At 45.8% G+C, this 20,538-nt stretch overlaps 1 protein-coding gene across 1 annotated transcript in view; it reads left to right on the forward strand.

The window, feature by feature from the left end:
* FBXW8 (F-box and WD repeat domain containing 8) overlaps positions 1-20,538 on the forward strand; it is a 55,678-nt gene that overhangs the window by 27,626 nt on the left and 7,514 nt on the right. The window contains exons 5-8 of the mRNA XM_027696723.1: positions 26-183; positions 7,876-8,072; positions 9,512-9,721; positions 19,460-19,587. Of these exons, the coding sequence (XP_027552524.1) occupies positions 26-183; positions 7,876-8,072; positions 9,512-9,721; positions 19,460-19,587 (693 nt within the window). The remainder of the gene's footprint in view (positions 1-25; positions 184-7,875; positions 8,073-9,511; positions 9,722-19,459; positions 19,588-20,538) is intronic.

Consider the following 20,538-nt stretch of genomic DNA (forward strand, 5'->3'; position numbering starts at 1 on the left):
GGTGAGTAACAGCCTTCTTTTGCAGATACACCTCAGGAGAAGTGAGGCTGTGGGACACTCGCACCTGGGACTACACAGCCCCCATCCTGGAAGCCGTGCAGGGTCCTGGCGATGCTGGACCTCGGCCACACGTCTCCTTTGTGAGGATAAACAGCTCCCTGGCTGTGGCAGCTCACGAGGACGGTGAGGAACCACAACTCTCCTCCCTTTATTAAAGACAAAAAAAAAAAAAACAACAAAAAAACAACAACCAGGCTTTACAAAAATGAAGCAGCTGTGCTCAGCTTTTTGTGTGCCTGTAATCCTGTGTATCCACACACACACACACACACACACTTGCTTTTATGTGAGAAAGTTGGCCAATAACCCTAAATGCATTAGGAGGCATTGGAACATAGCACCCATTAAAACTGAGCTTTAATTCCTACTGGAGCTGCTACACAAAGCTTGAGTGCCAGGCTGTAGTCCAGCCAAGCTATCTTAAGCAAATAACTTGTTTTGCTATAAAAATATTAAATATTCTTCCACCAGCCTTCTCCTCTGTCCAAAACTCCCTTGGGGTGCTGTGGAGCTTTGTTATGGGAATGGTGGTAAACTTGCATGTCTGATTAATCCACATCCCTCTCCCTCTTGGCTTGGTGTGTGGATGCACTGAAGTATTGTTTGTGGTGGGTTATTATATACTTTGATACAGAGAATAAAAGCTTTGACCTAATATTTACTGAAGCCCTCGTAAAATCCTGGTTGTATGCATTGTTTTAAATATCCTCAGAGGTTTTACATAATAGACAAGAAGAGCCAAAGACCAACATCTTCTGGATGTGGGAACAGCAATTAAAAAAGTCAGGTTTGGACAGTGCTGGCCGAGTGGGATCCTGAGCTGAGGGGCTCAGGCAGAATCAACTCCTGTCATCTTTCTTTAAAATCTGTAATTTGACACTTAAAATATCTCCTGGGTATAAATAAAGCATATTTAGAGAGCTATGTACACATACTACCTTTGATCCTGGCATTTCTACAGCTGAAAACAAAACTAGGGATGGATAATGCAAACCGAATTTTATTTGAAAAGTAAATTAAATGCTGTATATGTTTTAAGATCATCAGCATCCTTAGCTGTGTTTTTAGCTTGGATCACATTAGAATGGTTTTCTGTGGCTAAAAATTGTTGATTTTTCCACACTTTCTGACAACAGCAAATCTGGTGTTGCTCATTAAGGTTATTTACTCGAGTCACAGGAATTATGACACAGTGATAGTTTAAAATGTTGGCTTTTTGTCCAGTGTGCCAAACAACGACTAGCAGAGGGTCTTTTGTTTGTTTTCTAGTTTCCCACTGACTAATCTAATAATTTGTCTGGGTTTTTTTGCCTGTCATACTCCTCGTTGTCAGCACTGTGACTGAACTAGTTTGCATAAAGCTCGGCGTCCTTTCTTCTTCTGGGTAGAAATTTTAATAGGCTCCATGATATGGCAGTGACTCTGATTCGAGGAGCCTGGTCAGAATAGATTAGTTTCTATGGGAATAGGGAATTCTAAAGCCTCATTTTAGAAATGTTTACTAACTGCAAGCTGGAAGCACATATTTACAATTTGGTGGAGGGAGTTATTTTGAATTCGGGGAGGGCGAGGGACGACTTTGAAGATAATGTGTTTGATTGTTCTTTGTTGTACTTTTCCAGCTCCCCTTTTTTCTCTCTTTGTTTGTAAGTTTGACTAGCACAGAGAAACCATCTGGTAGTGTTGGAGGTGGTGCTGTCAGGCACAGTCTAGACTTTCCCTGTCGAATCCCTGGCTCCCACACTCGTCCCGATAACATCAGCTTCTCCCAGTTCAGCAGAGCTCACGCAGAGATGTCCTTGGCACCCGATCACAGGCAAGAGCTCAGGCAGATCCTGCTCACCCCATGCCTGCCTCACAACCCTGCTTTGCTGCTTCCACAGCAGCAAATGCTTCCCGAGGCCCGGCAAGCGGGGCGAGGAGAAGGATCTGCCTTGCCGGGATGCCCGCATCCAAAGGGAGTTGTAACTCCACTAAGGAAAAGCGGAATTTTGCGGCTCCTGAGCGTTTCTGGCGGTGCCAACCTCCGAGAAACAAGCTGCAAGGAGAGGTAAATGAGAGGGAAATGGATGGGGAGCAAATGAAGTTCCCCGTGCCCGTGCCAGCGCTCAGCGGGGGCACTGGATGTACACCTGGGGCAACGGGACTTGGCAACTCGATCCACAGTTGTGATTTTTGAATTCCAACCCACTGGCCTCATATTTCTTCTGCCTTGTTTCCTATTGTCAGCACTGGCAGCCCTCCAGTTTGATTTTACCACTAATTGTGTTGCACGTTACCGAACTGAAATGAATCAAATCAAAATGCTTTTTCCTGGAGCATTAGATAAAGCAGGCGAGGGTTCTGGGTAATGAGCAGATGCTGCTAATGCAGGGACAGGAGAGGCCTTGCCAGGACTCCATCTGCTCCATGCTTGCCTGGCTTTGGCTGGGAGCCACAGCTTTTGGGAAACAGCAGTCTGCTTTAGCCATGGCTCTCCCCCCTGCGCTCTGGAGTTTCATAGTTTGACTGGAGAACAATGTGCTGCGGCAGGAGAACATCCTTCTTGGATTCTTCCCTTTAAACGCCGTGTCCGTCCTCATGTAGGCACAGCAGGGAGGTGCCCCACTTGCTGCCCTTTGTGGAGTGTTTGGAGACCCACTGGGAGGGCTTGGTGGTCCTTCCCAAGCTGCAGGGCAGCTCCATGGAGCACAGGAAGGTGGCTGCTGCGGGGATCAGCAGTGCTCCTGCTTGCTGGCAGGCTCCAGGAGGGGGATTTTGGCACTGCTCCTTTTTGGGACTTCTGGAAATCTGCTGTCTTGTCCGTTCTGGTGCCCTTAAAGCTGCCTGGGGGGTGTTGTCTGTCCCTTCTGTGCCCTCTTTGCAAGAAATGGAGTGGTGGGTTTGGTGGCAGGGCATGCCCCAGGAGAGCAGGAGCAGGGAAAGGCTGGCTCAGGGGAAGGGAGAAGTGAAGGACGCTGCAGGAGCAGGTGGGAGGATCTTTATTCCCGTTGGATACAGGTGGCTGTGGGTGCAAACATTTGGTTTGGGTAGGTGGTGTGTGATTTCCCACCACAGTCATGGGAATTCTACCTCTTGCATCCCCAAGTTGGGAATGAAATACTCTCTGTCTTGCCTGTGCTTTCTCTGAGGGACTGTCCAGGGTGGAAACCCCTGTGAGAAGGGGGTGGAGATAAAACCTGGAACATTGGGAGGAAACCAGTGTGGTAATGGTGATGTGAAGACAAGACTTATCACAGGGGTCTAATCTCTCACTAAGCACCTGCTGGAAGTCAAAATAAAATGTAAAAAGTTAGTTAAGGAGCTCCAAACATCTACTGAGGGTAAAGTGAATCCTCTGACTAGAAATGGTTGGGGGAAAAACTGAAAATTCACAAGAAGTAGTTTTGATACTCCAGGCTGGTGCTCATTTCCACCTCAGTTCTTTTACTGTTTGTACTTCATAGGCTCATGATATGCCTGAAAAATATGAGGAGATAAATTCATGTTCTCAGTTGGAAGGAAAAACCCCCCTGTAAGGAGTCATAAAGTCATAAAATACCCTGAGTTGGAAGGGACCCACAAGGATCGAGTCCAACTCCCAGGTGTTTTCAAAAGGTGAAAAAGAGTTTTATTTCATTTAAATCAAGGTAGAAACAGCAAAACCACAACTCTCAAACAGGAACAATGTGGAGGTGATGTGAATTAAGCAGCTTCTGGCCTTCCCACAGAGCTGTGATTAGAAGCTGAAGTGAAAACCATGAGCAGATTTGGATTCCCTGCTCCAGCACTGACAAAATCGTGTCTTTGCTTATTTTTTTTTTGTGTTTGTTGGTTTTTTTTTTCAGATAATGCACAGTGTAAACTGCTTTACATCTTTCCCAAGGCTGACAGCAGCCACTAGCTGACAGCAAATGCCTGTCTTAATGTGGAAGAGCTGATCCAATGGGTCATGGGGATCAGGGCTGGGATGTTCCGCCCCGAAATCCAGCCTTGCCTCCCTCCCTCCCTGAGCAGGGAGCCCAGGTGGGCACCTCTCCTCTGCTGTGCCCAGCTGGGGAGGAGCTCTGAGGGGCCTCTATTGCACTGCCAAGCACAGCCACTGTAATATTTACAAATGAGATTTCACTCTGTTTGCCTCTGTGTGTGTGCTGCCTCTCCTCCCCGACGGAGGATTAGAGGATTTTCTAGGAAAAGAAATACTTTTTTTTTGTTTTTATTATTGATTTTGTGGTAAGTGTGTTGCCTGCAATATGTGAAAATAGATGTAAAAAAGCAGCTTGGAGGATGTCTTTTGTGCTCCCAGCTGCAAAGAGGAGACTCTTGGAGAGAGAAGAGCCTCCAGCCATCCACCTTTGATACAGCAAGAGGCTGATGCCTCCTAAATTTGGAGTAAAGTTTGGAGTTCAGTCAGGATCAGCAGTGCACTGTGTGAGGCACAACAGGCTCATGGTCAGTGTTTCATCCAAATACTTTCCAATCTGGAGTGAATTGCAATAAATGGACCTTTCATCAGGCCACAATTCAGCAATATATTGGATTAGAAGTTGAATTCTTTGTCTAATCTGGGACACAGAAGGATAAACAACGAGGCTGGTGCAGTGACTGTCAAGTGTCAGTGATTGCACTGCCTTGTCTCCTTGAGCCAAGACCAAATCTTAGCAAACTGGAAAGCCTGAATGGTTTTGGGGAGTTATTGTTGGAGTTCAGTTGGAACAATCCCAGATTTTAGTGAGCTGTGAGAACACTGCTGATCCTTCTGACTTCATGACTTCCTAACACTTCTGAGGCTTCAGTGTTAAAGAAATAAAAGGGACAGTGAATGTTTGCAACCTGAACTTCACCTTAGCAGAGAAATTGCCTTGGAAATGAAGCGCTGGAGGCAGGAACAGGGGCTGTGGAGAGCAGTGATCTCATCTGACTGGTAAATCTTAACCCTGATTTCTTTGATGTTGCCACACCAATAACTTTAACTGTCACGTGGAGGGTTTTTTTTGCTCTTACACAAACATGATGGACTGGTGCAAAGCCTTGTGTGCTCATAAATACATGTGGCTGTGTCTGCAGTGAAATGCAGAATATTCTGAGTAGCACCTGTAGCTTTACCTCTTGATAAATCCAGTGGAGTGTTGCTTTTTCTGTGTAAAGCTGGATAATGTTTTCCTGCTCTCATGCAGGAGTTGGACTCGATGATCCTTGTCGGTCCCTTCCAACTCAGGATATTCCACAAATTTTCCTTTTTACTCCTTACTTTGTGCTCCTTCATTACATGTGAATTTGTCACTTGGGGTTTTGGTATTACCAGGGATGTATCAGATTTTGCACACACTGTGCTTGCCTGATAACATTTTGTGCTATTTTGGACAGATTTTGCTATTGAACATCTGGTTGCAACCAAAAATACCCATCTTGAAACCATTTTATTATTGCAGGAGCCATTTCCACCGTTGTCTCTTTTTATGATGTTTGACATGCAGTAATAATAATAACAATAATAATAATAATGACTTGTTGCCCAAAACTAGAGAGCAGAACTCTGAATTCTGGGTTTCCCAGTTTGCTCCTGTGGTCAGAAGAGGGTTCTTTGACTTCAATGTGGGGGTTTTTGTATTTTCCAGAACTTTCATCCATTAATACACCGCTAAAACCAGCAAAATGCTCATCACAGATGGTTGTAAACAAAAGGCTTCACTGAAAGCAAATCAACATCTTTTTTCTCCCCTCAGAAAAGTGGTTTTTAACTGGGATAAATATTCTACAAAATCAAAACTGAAAATCCTCCTGTCTGGAGGAGCTTGGCAGGGATACCCATGGACTGCCCAGAAATTCCAGGTCTGACATCCATGATCTGAGATCCCCACAGGGTTTTATCACTGATAGGGGTTGATCTCCCTGTTTCTGACCTGTTTTCTCCCCTTTTTCTGTCCTGGAGATGAGACTTTGTTTTGGGGAAGGCCTGGAGGTGCCTCAGTGGTGCTGCAGAGGGGAGGGAGCCTGTGCTGCCCATTTGGATTTGTTAACTGGTTTTAGGCTAAGTGGGAGCAATACGAGCTCCCAGTCTGGTTTTCCAACCCAGTTCAGCAGTTATTTACCTTTCAAGCAATTAACATAATTACCATTATGCTAAGAAGTAATTTTGGGAAGTTCTGCTCCGAGCCCTTACGGCTCCATCGGGACAGTTTTAGTCGGGACTTATCTTTTTGATGGAAGCCTAATTGCAGTTTTGGCTTTGTGTAAACAAACAGAGGCAGCTAATTGTTTAGGCAAATAGCAGATTAATTTAAATATTCATCCCTAATAAAACAAAAATGGTCCCCATTATGGTGCTCATTCCCATGGTGAGGAACATAAATATTCAGGGGGAGTGCCATTAGACAGGGATCTTAAGGATTATCTGCATTATTTCACATCGGTAGCACTTTCCAGATACCAAATAATCTTTACAAAAGCGAGCATAAATCAATTTAAACTCATTTAGATACCATTTCACTATGTGCAGTTTCATTACCACACTCTTGCTTCACCTCCTCTGGGACTGGGGGGGGTGTTTGCACACTGGCATCGATGCCCATCCCCAGCTGCCTGTCGGGGCTTTTATGTCTCCTTTGAAGGAAGAGCTGCCATTAATCATTTCATCATTAATGCCTGAGTCGAGGGAAGGCTTCTCCAGCCCTTCCTCAAGATTGTTTCTCCCTTAATTCAGTGCAAAGGTGGCCCAGAAGGCTCCAGTTCCACCCAGCCCTTCTGTTCCCTCATTCCCTCCCGACTGCCTCGGGTTGCTCTTATTCAGATTATTATGACTTTAATGCAGCAGCATTTTAAATAGAATATGGGAGGTCCCTGCTGGGAAAAATGCCATCAGAAATATGTTGTATTTTGACTTCACTCCTGTATTCTTTGGGATTTGTATTCTTTTTGAACCACAGAATCACAGAATCTCCTGAGCTGGAAGGGACCCCCAAGGACCATTGAGTCCAGCTCCTGGTCCTGCACAGGACAGCCCCCAAAATCACACCATGTGCCATGAATTCTTCTGCATTTTCTGTTTTCCCACAGCATCAGGATGAGGAGTTTTGCTGCTGGTTGTAAACTGTTGAAAATCGTGTTAAAAGTCCCTGACCTGTGCGTGCAGAGCTTCGGATTCCTCACTTTTAAAACTTTTCTGGGTGCAAAGCAAAGTGACTTAAATTTGAGCATGGGTCTGTCCTTGGTGGTTTTTTGTGGTACTTGAGGGTGTGTTTTTAGTAGAACAGAATTTTGGGTGGCTGTTCTGATCTTCTCCAAACGTGGAAATGTGAGGGAAATCAAGGAGTCTTCTTCAAGGTAGATCCTGTTATTGGAAAGTCAAAAATTAGGGAATCACAGAGAGCAACAGAGCCTGGAATCAGAGGATTACGGGATGGTTTGAGTGGGAAGGGACCTTAAAGCTCATCTCATCCCACCCCCTGCCATGGGCAGGGACACCTCCCACTAGCCCAGGTTGCTCCAAGCCCCGTCCAACCTGGCCTTGGACACTTCCAGGGATCCAGGGGCAGCCACAGCTTCTCTGGGCAACCTGGGCCAGGGCCTCCCCACCCTCCCAGGGAAGAATTTCTTCCTCAGAAAACTACTCTAAACCTTCAGCTTAAGGCCAGAGCACACACAGTTTCCCCTGAACCTGTTTTGTGGCTCAGAGGCAGCACAGCATCCCAAAGTTCTGCTTTCCTGCCCTGCAGTCTCCTCTCTGTACATTCAGGTTCTTTCCACGCCGTCGGTTTGAACTCACCCCTTTAAACGCTCTGGGAAAGCTTTGTTAAGTTCTGAGGTGACCCCCAATGGTTCTTTCTTGGTGCCCAGGAACCGTCAGCGTTTGGAACCTGCTGCTGGGGCGGGAGCCAATCCATCATTACCAGCACAACCAGAAGATCCAGGCTCTGGCCCTGGGGCCAGAGGGCGCAGCCGTGGCCACGGCGTCGGGCTTCGAGGTCAAGGTGGAAACCCCCGAGGACAGAGGGTTCTGGCAAACCACAGCAACGTTTGAAATCCAGAAACTGGTGAGTCTCCAGGCTGCTCAGCTTCCCTCCAGGAGCTCCTGATCCAGTGATTATTTCTGGTGCAAGCTAAGAGGGATCTTGTAGAAGTCTTACTGAACTAGATAACAGCCTTATCAGCTGGGGGTTCTGGCTTTGGAGCAGGTTAATGGATGAGCCTTTCAGCACTGAAGAGCAAGGGTGAAATGCTGGCTTAGGCTACAAGTGAAAATGAACCCGAGTCCATATGGTGCAGGAGGTTGGCTGGGTTTAATTATTTTTTTTTTTCCCTGTCAACATTAGGTTGGCTCATTTTGTAAATCAGTTTTCTCGCTTAGAATTGGAGCTGAATCTCCAGGTCTCATTCCAGATCAGTGCTGTCTGATTAATTCTGAGGCAGGATATTGCAGGAGAGCTAATAGTATCACTTGTGAAGCTGGAACTCTTCGGGTTGCACCTTCTGTCAGCTGAAGTTTTTGAGACTATTTTAATTAAAAATCAAAAGCTGTCCCGTTCTCTCAAGTTTTATTGTGTCTCAGAGTATCAACTTTTCTTTGGTAGGGGAAGGAAGTGCATGGGAATAATTGAGTCTTGCAGCCTCTCTGCCATTGCAGGAAGCTGAGTGCAGAGCTAATGGGTGTGAAGGGATTTAAACCACCCCTGATTAATCCCTTCTTCCAAAGCTAAGTCAGCCTTGCAGTGCTTAAAATATTTGGGGATTTTGTTGACTTAAGAGGTTTTCCAGTAAAACCACCACTGTAGTTGGATCCATTTTTTGGATCTTGCTTGCTGTGACAAGTCAGTTTGTCCCATGGGACACACAGATTCCACACTATCTTCCAAGGCTGGGTTAGAAATCAACTGTTCAGGAGTTTAAACCCTTCCCATGGTGAGACTTTTCAGCTGTATCTTCATTATGTACTGAAATGGGAAGAGCAACATCCTCGTGGTCTCGTGACAGAAGATTTGGGAGCTGGCATTGGGGCTGTCCTGGAGGGATGTGATGTCTCTGTTAATTTAGGGTAACCCTACATGATTGCAGGGTAAACATCAACTATTCCAATTCCATGTGAGTTGTATCAATGTGTTTCCTCTTCTGGAGCACCTTATTCACATTGCAGCCACGATATTTCCTTTGTGGCTTCTCTGTCCTTCAGTGGATGAGTGTGTTAAGTTTTGCTCCTTTCTCTGATGTGACATTTTGGGATGTTTTATTGTAATGTGCTCTGATTAGTTTTTTTTTTTTTTAATGGACTCATTCTAAAGACTGTGAGCTGAATTTCATCACAGGAGCTAAACTTGCAGAAATTCAGAAGTAAAATTGATTCTCGGTCTTTGAAGTTAACCCATAATTGGAATGACACAAGACATAACACACGGGTAGTTTGCTCAGTTCAGCCAGTGGCAGTAGTGATGTAGAAGAATTTGTGATGTATTAAAAATAAAAAGTCTGCTCTTTTCAGGTCAACTTCCTTAATCTGGTTCCAGATGTTACGGGGAGCCCAGTGGCAGTGGCAGCTGCAGAGGACATTGTGTATCTCCTGAAAGCAGAAGATCCTGGCAAAATCCTGCACTCTGTCTATGGCCAGCCTGTCACCTGCCTGGATGTGTCTGCCCACGAAGCTGCCTTTGGGATCAAAACCTTTGGCTGGTTGTTGAATGAGCCCAACCAGGTATTTAATTCTCTTTTGGTAAGATTTTTATACCTTCGTCGTTAACAAAGGAAAAAAAGAGTTCCTGCTGCTTGAGCACTTCCTTCCCTGCTCTTCAGCTTTCAGCAGGAGAGGGAAGACATTCTTTTATACAACAATTTGATGTTTATGTGTGTTCTCCTCCTGGCTGAAGTGAGGGATTATTATTCAGCCAACTGTAAACCCTTTTCAATCTCTGCTCCTCAGCAGGGCACAGCTCACCTGGTTTATGCTGCATCAGTGGCATCAGGGGGAACTTGGCTCAAAACCCCCCCAAAAAACAACCCAAAAGCCCAAAACATCCCTTTTGGTGAGGGCAGCCTGAGCAACGTGTCGAACCTTGTACATGCAAACATGTGATCTTGGGGGGGGGGGGAGCATTTTTAGGTTGTGCTCTGGAGTATTTGAAGCAAGTCACTTCCAGTTTGGTGAGGATGGTGTGACTGTTGGATTAAACACCTTGGCAGGGTAGGTCAAAACCACGCTGGTTTTGTAGCCCTGCTGGAGCCTCATGGCTGAGGGATGCTCCCAATGCAGCTCTTCCAAAGCTCCTCTGATTGCAGGAGGGGTTCTTGTGGGATGGCACACCCAGATAAGTCACATAAATCATAAATCCAAGGAATGGTTGGGTTGGAAGGGACCTTAAAGACCATCCAATTCCACCCCCTGCTATTGGCAGGGACACGTCCCACTAGCCCAGGTTGCTCCAAGCCCCCTCCAACCTGGCCTTGGACATTTCCAGGGATGGGGCAGCCACAGCTTTGGGGGCATCTTAGCATCCCTGAGATCCCAGGAAGCAGCTCCTGGACACAGCCCCACTCCAGGGCAGGGACCAGGCTGTGGAGAGATCTGTTTCCAGATGCCTTGAGAAGAGTTCCCACTCCCAAATTTCATTCCTTTTTCTGTGTTACACCTCAGACCTGTGGTGGACTGTCAGCAATTCTTTACAGAGAGGGTTATCAGGCATTGGAATGGCCTACCCAGAGAGGTGGTGGATTCACCGTCCCTGGAGGTTTTTTAAAAGAGATTGGATGTGGCCCTTAGTGCCATGATATAGTAATTGGAGTTGGATCAGGGGTTGGACTTGATGATCTTGGAGGTCTTTTCCAACCCAACCTATTCTATGATTCTATGATTCAATGAGGGGAGGAGGGTTCTTCAGGCAGGTGGAGAAGGAGCAGGAGGTGAGCACGCCCAGATGAAAGGAGCTGTGGTCTGTGGGGTAAAAGGGCAGCATTTTCCTTGGCAGGTAACCAGAACAGCACGGTTAGGTTAGGATTAGCTAGGCTTTGCTTAGCACTTCCTCTGTGTGAGGAATAAACGTGTCCAGCTGCATCTTCTTTCCCCTCAAAATCCCCATTTCCCGGGGAGGCCCCCACAAATAAATACCTGTAGCGTTGGGAGGCCGTGCTGTCTTTATTAATTCCTTTGCTGTCCTAATCCAGCTCCTTTCCCTGCAGAGGTGGGAGGTCAGGAGGCAAAATCAGTTCATTCAGGGGCATCACCTTTGTGAAACCCTCTCAGGGCCACGAGCTCCGCTCTGTAAAGCTGAACATCCTTCCTAATTTAGTCCTGAACTCCTCCACGGTGGGTTGTGCTAAGCCCTGCATCCCAATCAGGGCGCTGGGCCGGGATGTGTGTGACAAGGACACTCTCCTGGCACCGCTGCTCCAGCTGACATCACGCCGGAAATTAATTACCGGCGTCTCTTGTGCTAATTCCTCGGCTCCCACAGACGTGAAGGGACTGTGCATTGGCTGATTACACCGGGCACCAGCTCACAATCTGTCTTCGGGAGAGCTTTCCATCTTGGAAGCCTGGTGCTGGAGGATTCCAGCCCCCTTTTGCTGCTGGCTGGGTTTCCTCTCAGGTCGGGGTTCGCTTTGTTTTCCTTCTCCCGCCTTAGTAAACCCGCTTCGGGATGAAAATAGTTTGCCGATGAAAAAAATAGTTCAGGAAGCCATCATCCTTCCCTCTCTCTCTTTTTTTTTTTTAATCATTTTCTAATTTTAACCAAAACTGACAGCAGAGTCGAGATCTGAGGCATAAAATTCGTAGGATCTTTTATGTTGGAGAGGAGAAAAACATCAAATCCACGGCCTAGACTTGCCTGCTGTCAGATTGCAGACATCCTTGCAGGAATGAGGGGAGAACAGAAATGCTTCAGCTCTGGGAAGTTCAAGCATCAGACAACCCAAATATGTTGTTGTTTCTTGGAAGTTTGTCTGGTTATTGCTCGTGGAGCTTGTTTTTTATTTTAAGCTGTGAATTTCTTCAATCATAGTTCAATAATTCAGTAATATTTCAGCTGTCTTAACTCAGCGTGGAATGTACTATTTCCCTTAAATTCCAAATTCTGGAAATCCTGAGGTCTGTGTTCCTATCTAGGCTTGTACAGGGATAATAATATATATATATATAATGTAATATAATATAAACCTCTTAAACGTGGAGCATGATAAATGTCAGCATTGACTTCATCCGATTTCTGATGCAATCTGGTTGTAGGGTCTGACCAAAGCTTTTCTCATAGCTGGGGTATTTATAACCTTCCATCTGTTCTCAGGTAACTCTGGTCTCCTGCTGTAGTTCAGGTGAGCTTTGTGAATTATTTCTTGCAATTTATAGGTTGATTATTTCTTGCAGTTTATTTCTTGACATTTTTATTCTCTCGGGGTGGGGAAGGGAAAACCTCAAACCTGATTTTCTTCCTGTATTTAAAATTCAGTTCAAATTTTTGAACCTATTCAGCAGTTCTTGGTGATAAAGTTAATAAACATGGGGGGATTTGGATGGTTTTGGGCTTGATGAAAGGTGTTGAACCTCACCTGGCTCTTCTCAGCAGCCGCTGAAATCCTGCCTTGGTTTGCTCCTGTATTTAATGTTTCTTAACTGCTTCCCAATGGGAGTGTATCCAGTAGAATTAACCACTGTTGTGAACTAAATAAACTCTTAAATCACAGAATCATGGAATGATTTGGGTTGGAAGGGCCCTTAAAGCTCATCCAGTGTCACCTTCCACTAGCCCAGGTTGCTCCAAGCCCCGTCCAACCTGGCCTTGGACACTCCCAGGGATGGGGCAGCCACAGTAAATAATCTTTTAAATTGAATTTCATTGTCTACAGTCTCTCTTGGATGATATATTTAGGTCATAGCTGCTTGATATAAGCTGTTACATCTTTCTTGCTCCTTACTTTGACTAAAATCCTTCTCTTCAACTGAGAAGCTGCAGTGTCTTTTCTGGTGTCATCATGCCTCCAGTTCTCATGGAGTTCCAAAGACTTCCAATAATTTTTTATCTTGATTTTTCTTCTTTTAAAAGTATGTTTGGTGGTGGGTTTTTTTCAATAAATTAATCTTTATGAACTCTTGTTTTCATGGTAGAAGGGCTGGGGACTGAATTGGAGCATATGGGACTTGCCCAGCTGTTTCTCTTTGAGGAGCTGCAGGACTGCAGAGTGTTAGCAGATCTTTGAAGGTGTTGAAAGGTGTTTTAAATACCTTTTTCTTTATAAACTCTTTGGTATCATGTCAGAGAAACAAACCTCTCTGAGGACCTGAACTGTGTCAGGCACTACAAGGAACAGAGTCCAGCAGAGAGACCAGAACTTTCCCTTGCCTGAGTTTGACATGGTGTATTGATTAACCCCTGTAAATGACCAGAAATCATTTTGCAAGTTAAAATGAATAAATCAATGCCTTTTGCATTGGCTGCCAGTGATGACATTCTGCTTTTTTTCCCTATTTGTACGACACTGTGAGTGCCTCAAAACCGGCACAGTGGGTGTCACAGGTTTGGAAAATACAGCTGCTAGGATGGGCCATGAATATTCCAGGTGATACAAAACCAAGAGAATCATTCAGGTTTTTTAATAATTCCCTTGCTTTTTAATAACTCCCTTTATTTTCCTTTCCCCTGTGTTGGGGGAAGTGCATTTCTGGGCCTGTTTTCCTAGCGAGTGGGTGGCTCGGTGGGTAAACACATCGTCCTTCCAGTGGGCACTGGAGCCTCCAGCCACGAGGGCAGTGAGCCTGGTGCCCCCATTGCAGTCCTAGCAGACATCTGTGCCCATCCCAAGCCCATCCAGGCTGGCAGATCCCAGGGGCTGGCAGTGTCCGGCGCTGGAACAGCGAGGGCTGCAGGTGCCTTGGCAGCGCCGGCGCAAGGCTTGGCTCTCCTCCTTCCCACCAGCTTGGAGTCTCACTTCAGAACTCGGGGCAGAGGGAAAAACTTCAAAGTGGAAAAAAAAAATCAACACACTCCACTTGTGTTCAGCTCCGTGGGTGAGTCTGCAGCAGGTGGGGAGGAGCGGGAAGCTGCCTCTCCGGCGGGATTTGCCGCGAGCTCCGTTGTTTGCGCGGGTCCCCGGGGGGCTCCGAGCGTGGCTCGAGGCTCTCGGTGCAGCTCAGCCCGGGTTTGCCAGCACAAAGTCACCTCCAGGATGGCATGAAAGTCAATTTTCCGCATGCTCAGAGGAGCCCTTGTGTTACCAGCTTTGCACAATGACTTATATCTGGCAAGAACCTGCAAAATAGTCTCTCTGGCTGATTGTCAAAAATTACATCATATTGGAGTAAACTGCTTTTAAATCAAACATCCATTATTCATGGATATTAACTGCTTTCTTTTTTATTTATTTATTTTTTTCCAAACTGGCTGTTTTGTGTTTGATTTACTCTTTTTCTTTCTCTCTGATTGTCTGTCTGTCTCCCTCAGCTGCTCCTTTTAAATCTTAGCTCATCTTTAAATTTATGGAGCCAGAACACTTATCTCTGGGTGCAAGTCTCAACGTGCTGACCCTGCATTTGTTAACAGTGAAATTGGTTTCGTTGTTGTTGCAGTGTCATGTGCCATATTTACAGTAGGCAATCCAATACATTTGCACTGGGAAACTGTGCCCCTGAGCCTTGTAGACTTTAAAAATATTATTTTTTCCGCCTCGCTTTAGATACAAAAATCCCAACTTGCAGCAGTGTGTACCATATGTCGTATTTAATTTGATGAGTTCTGCCACAAATGCATGTGGAGTAGCCTTCCTGCTTTTGTGGATACCCTCTGAATGGGATGGGTTCAATCTGAGAAAAAAAACAGGATCCCTTTTTATTTGGGGGGGCTTGAAATCTCACAACCCTTTCTTTTGCTGGCAATATTTGTGTGTATTCAGGCAATGTTTTTTTTTTCCAGTTGGCAGAGGGATGGCCAGAAGGAAAAGGGGAGGATAAATGAAAATAAATGTAAATTCTGTACCCAGGCTTGCTGCTTGTTCCTGGGTTTGTTTTATTTTGATCCTCTGTCTCTAAAATGACAGAAAGCTCCGTCCTAAACGATTCTTTCCGAAAAAGTGGCTCTTTAATGTATCCTGTGTGTTGTTCAGCGAGGAAAAGGATGTAGGTTTTGAGTGTGGTTTGACAATTGCACTTTTTGCTGATATTTATCAACCTCCCTTCGATACTTCAGCTAAATAAGAACTAAAAATACAGCACACACCCAGTTCTGAGAGAGACCTCGGTCTTCCCTGGCCGTGCAGTGCCATAACTTTGGAGAGGAGGCAGGACTGGGATTGCAGAGGGAAAGCAGCTCCTCCCCAGAGCAGTTGTGTGCTGGCTCCTGGCCAGGACGGTGGGTTGGACACCCCTGCTCCTGTTGAAAGTACCACAGGCTCTTTGATAACGAGGGCTCGGGGATTTGTTGTTTCAATGTTCCCATCCAAAAAAGACATCTCCGGCAACCCAGGATCCCAAAACACCTGCTGGGGTCTTGGACACGCATGGAAGAGTTCCATCAACAGCGTTTCCTTCAGTTCCTTGGTTTTTCTTGGAAGTATCTCAACCCAGAGTACATCGGCCACGCTTGACCTCACTTAGCTGCACGGTGTAACAAAGCTCCCAGCTCAGCTCTTCTGGCTGCAGAGCCTTTAATTCTTCGGGAATTAATTTTCCTCCTCTTTCAGGAGTTCTTGGACAGCATTTAAAGAGAGTTCCCCGTGCCCACTGCTCTGCGGTGACTTCTCCTTTCTTCCCTTCCCTTGGCTCATGAATTTTCCAGCTTCTTGGAGCGCCTGCCCGAGAGTGGCCACAGGTTGAGCCTCGCCCAAGTCACCCAGTAAAGAGGGAAATTAGTCTAATGCACTGCCTTAACAAAAGGGGAGAGTATGAGCATGAATAATTAATAGCCCCGGTCTGTGGCAGTGGGATAAAATGAAGTCCCATTTGCTCAGCCTTATTAAAAGAGAGAGAGGGAGAGGGAGGGATGGGAAAGGTCGTTAAGGGACTTGTAACATGGCAAGAATCGCCTCCGAGGTGGATAATGTGTTTTCTAATCTCTGTGGTCTTTAACTAAACATAATGGTGGAGGTGCTCTGGCTATTCCTGGCTCCTTGAATTATGGAGCATTCTGGGGGGTTGCTTGGCTCCTGGCCAAGGGCTGGGACTTTTCATTTGGGCAAGGTTAATAGGTAACACTTTTTATCCTGTGCCTTGGGTCCTCCTAAGGTCTGCCCGGGGTCTTTAATGCTTTTTCTCCCCTGTGTGTCCCCCCCAGGTCCCTCTGGGGGCAGGGATCTCGTTAGTGTGTTATCCCAGGACACTTCATTTCACACCCACATGCTCTGGGTTCACTTACCTTCGCTTGGTACCTATTAGGTCACTGGTCTTGGGTGTCCATTATGGGATTATAAATACCTTTAAAAGGGTAATCCCCTTGCAGTGTGCATTACAGGATTATAAACCTCCCAGAGATCTTAGGCTTTATCTGCCCTTTAACACACAGACCCTTATTTCAAGTCCCTATTGACCAGGTATTTCCATTCTTTCTCCCTGGCCTTTGTAAAGAAAATCCTTCTTGCCTTGGGATATTATGGGAGAGCTCATCAGAACTTCAAAATTGTCCTCGGTGTGCTTTTAAACTCCTTGTCTTCAAGAAATCATTATGCAGACTTCAAAAAAAAAAAAAGGCACTCTGAGTGCTTTTTGCTTCTTTACTTATCAGCTTGCCATGAAAACACGTTGAAATTCATTTGCAGAGCATGAAATCGCTCGGGACAAGTTGAATTTAGAGATAGACAAATCCTGAAGATCACAAAGAGAATCTTCCAGTGACAGGGCTAATTGGCTAGAGAGACACGTGTGCGTGATAAAATTCGAAATAAAATTTCATTTTAGCAATCAGTGCTGTTATTGATTGTTAAAATAAACAGTCTTTCAAAGAATTGAGGCTGTCATGAGAGGAGAAGGTGTTGGAGGGGGTAGGAGATGATGAGACAGAAGCTTTTCTTCCATTTTGGTGGATGTGAAGCTTTATTTTTTTACAGATTCTTAGCTACAAGTGCTTTAAATTAGTGGCCATCTACAGGTTATGAGAGGAGAAATAAGTGATTTTTCAGCTGGTGGTACCTGTGAGTTTTGCCCCAGGGCTGCAAAGAGGGGAACGTGTAACATTTGCTCCCATGGAGAGCGAGGGAATCTTTAAATGCCACGTGGAAGCAATTTTTCCTTGTGGTCTTCCACGGCCATAACTGAATTTTCAAGGACGTATCGTATGTTTATGGGATAGATGGGAGCCATGGTCATTTAGGTAAATTAATAGTTTCTGGATGTTCCCTGTCAGCATTAGCCCCGGGGGACTTTCGGGAAAGCAGCTTTTGGCCCTCTCCTCTCCGGAGTTTTTCCGTCCAGCTGGGAAGAGGCTCAACTGGGAGCTGGAATACTTTGCTCCTGACCCCGTCACTTATTGTTCTTAGGTTGAATTCAGCACTTTATTGACTTTGTCTTTTGTTCAGAACTTTCCAAGGAGAAATTTGGTTGCCAGGCCCAGATATTAATTTCCTTTGCAGTGAAAACTCTTCGAGGCCCCTTTGCCAGAACGTCATTATCTCTGGGTTTGGTTAGTGAGCTGTTGGGAGCTGGGCTGCGAGTGAGAACAGCCTGTAAAATTGCTCTGGACCTCAAACATTAACATTTCCATGCAGTTTGTAGCAATTTTTTTCCTTGGTGGGCAAGTTTAAATGAATTTTTTAGCAATTTTTACACCCTAAGCCTCGCTGCAAGTACAGAGCCTTCCTGGTTTTACAGAGCTTGGGTAAAAATTGCTTTGGTTTTTTTGGGTCTTAAGGATGAAAAATAACATGTTAAAGACTGGTGTTGGAGGCAGGTAAGTTCACAAAGGACTAGTTGGGAGATTACAAATCTTATAAACACCTCAGGAAGTGGGATGTGAATGTTTTTATCCTAGTAGGGAGGTGATAATATGTCTGAATAAAACCCTGCCTGTTTTTTACTTGGGAGAAATGGCAAGTGGAGGGAACCTGTAAATTCTTTGGATTTAAAAATCCTGGAGATTTTTTTAAAAGATTTAAAAATCCTGGAGACTTTTAAAGCTTCACTTTTGTTGCCCAGTCCTGCATCACAAAATGAGCCTCTCTTCATTTAATTCAACCTTTCAGATCCCTACAGTTGCACAAATAGGAAGTAAAAGGCCAGGCAGCATCAGTGTCTCTGCTCTGGCAAATGCTGAAATAATACCTACAGACTGTGTCATATTTATTAAGCTGCACTGGAAATAACCAGCAAATTAGAAGTAAAGGATATTGATGTGAGGTTGGCCTGGCCATGCTGATGTTGCCCTGAGTTTCTGCTGATATTTTAAGTACCATTAACTCCTCTCATGGTCACAGGTCTCTTTTAATTGAAAGGAGCATCACCGTGAAATTTAATAACGTTTATGAAGTTATGTAAGGCCAGGTGCAGTGCTGAGCTCCACTGGGCTTCGACCAGCACATTTTCCTGCTTCTAAAAATACCTGTTTCTCCTAAATTGAAAGGCCCAAACAGATAAATCTCATCTGGCCCCAGAGGAAAGACAGCAAACGTGATCGAACTGATTGAGGAGGGGGAACAGCTCGTCCTTCTCATCCGGGCTCTGGTTGAATCATCTCAGATGTTGCCTAAAACCAGGGTTGTTTTTATGCCTTTGCCATCTGAGCTGCCACTTCAGATGTGATTTTCCTCCTGGTCTGTGTGATGTGCAGCACAGCTCTCAGCAGGGCCCGTGTTCAGTTCTACTCTGCGATTTCGGCTGCACTTGGCTGGCCCTGCCTCTCTCAGCCCATCTGTCTGAACCTCCTCAGTGCTGGTGCTCTTCACTCTTGCTACTCGTTCAAATATTCAAATTGGGGAAGAAACTGCTTGGTTTTCCTCACAGACTTTAAAGATTTGGCCTGGAGGAACTGGCTGGGAGCTGTCCCTGCCTGCTGCTGGGTGGCACTGGTGGTGCATCCCTGCTCCTTGATGGATTCCACTGGGAAACCTGATTCCCTTATTTCTGAGGTTGTATCTCCCCCAATAGACACTGATATTACACAATCTGTAGGTATTATTTCAACATTTGCCAGAGCAGAGACACTGATGCTGCCTGGCCTTTTATTTCCTATTTGTGCAGCTGCAGAGGTCTGAAGGGTGGAGTTGAGAAAGGAGAGGATCATTTTTTGCTGGAGGACTGGGCAACAAGAGTGAAGCTTTAAAAATCTCTAAGAATACTAGAGGTGTGTTTCTGGGGTGTCGTATCCCCCTCTTAATAGGGATAAATCTGCCTCCTGATCACATGTTACATATCAAGCAACAAGCAAAACATCTCTGGTGGTAACAACTCCGCTTCGTGCTGCAGCAAAACCTCTTTGTCATGCTCACGATGAATTCATCCCGTGTTTTGTCCCCTTTCTGGCAGATTCTTCTTTACAACCTGGAAACAAACCAGTGCCTGACCAAGGTGGGCAACTCCATAGGTGACTTCACGTGTGTCAACCTCCACGACAGCCCTCCCCACATGCTCGTGGCGGGCAACAAGGACAGAAAGTAAGTGCCACCATCTCCAATTAACTGACTTCCCATCCTGCTGTCCTACATCTGGGCCTGCTGGAATTGGTTCCTCTTCTAATGTTTCAAATGCGGCCACAGTTTGAGGAACAAACTATTAGGTAATAGTTGGACGTGGCTGTCACTGGGCTTTGTTTTCGGGAAGCTCCCTGGGAAGACTTTGCTTTTCCAGCCATTTGGTGGACGCAGTTGGTGCACAGCCCAGCGAGACCACTTGGAATATCTTCCCCTTCCCCGCCACCACCCGCAAAATTAGTTTGGCATTTAAAAGCTCACTTTCTGATATTAAAAAAACAACCTCGGGGATGAATCGTGGGGGATGAGAGGGGCCCGTCTGCCAAACGATGTCAAGAGTGTATTTGGGAACACTGTGATGTCCCTCAGGTGACAGGAAAAAAAAGAGAGACTTTCATATGAACAGATTCCAGCTTCTATTTAGCTGATTAGCAGCTTTCTCTTTAACTCCTTGGCTTGGGGAGTAGGATTTTCCCAGCGCAGTGGCCGGTGCCAGGAGCGGACGCGCTGGGAACAGGCAGCGCGAAAGGATTAAAGTGCTTAAAAAGACCCTCTGAGTCCAATTTTTAGATTTTCTTTTCCTGGCGAGTCGTCGGTGGGGTCTGATCCAGTGCTCCAAAGGAGATGTGGGATGGCAGGGAGCCAGTCCCTAATGGCTCCCGCTTCCTTCCCTCCTCCTTTCCCCCCGTGCCGGGCACCAGGCTGCAGGTGGTGCTGTGCTGTGGTGGTGGGATCAGATTGGGAGGCGGGCACTTCCCTCTGCCAAATCCCAGACCTCTGTCCCGCCAGAGCAGCAGCTTGCAAAAATGATTATTTTGTCAAACAGCTTTTTTTTTTTTTCCTTTCTCAGTGAACAGGCAGTGCAAGCAAACCTCACACTTCCTCGGCACGCAGGGTGAGGGAAATATCTGGAGT

The sequence above is a fragment of the Neopelma chrysocephalum genome, unplaced genomic scaffold (assembly GCF_003984885.1).
Source record: "Neopelma chrysocephalum unplaced genomic scaffold, ASM398488v2 Primary Assembly neopelma1_116, whole genome shotgun sequence".
NCBI lineage: Eukaryota > Metazoa > Chordata > Aves > Passeriformes > Pipridae > Neopelma > Neopelma chrysocephalum.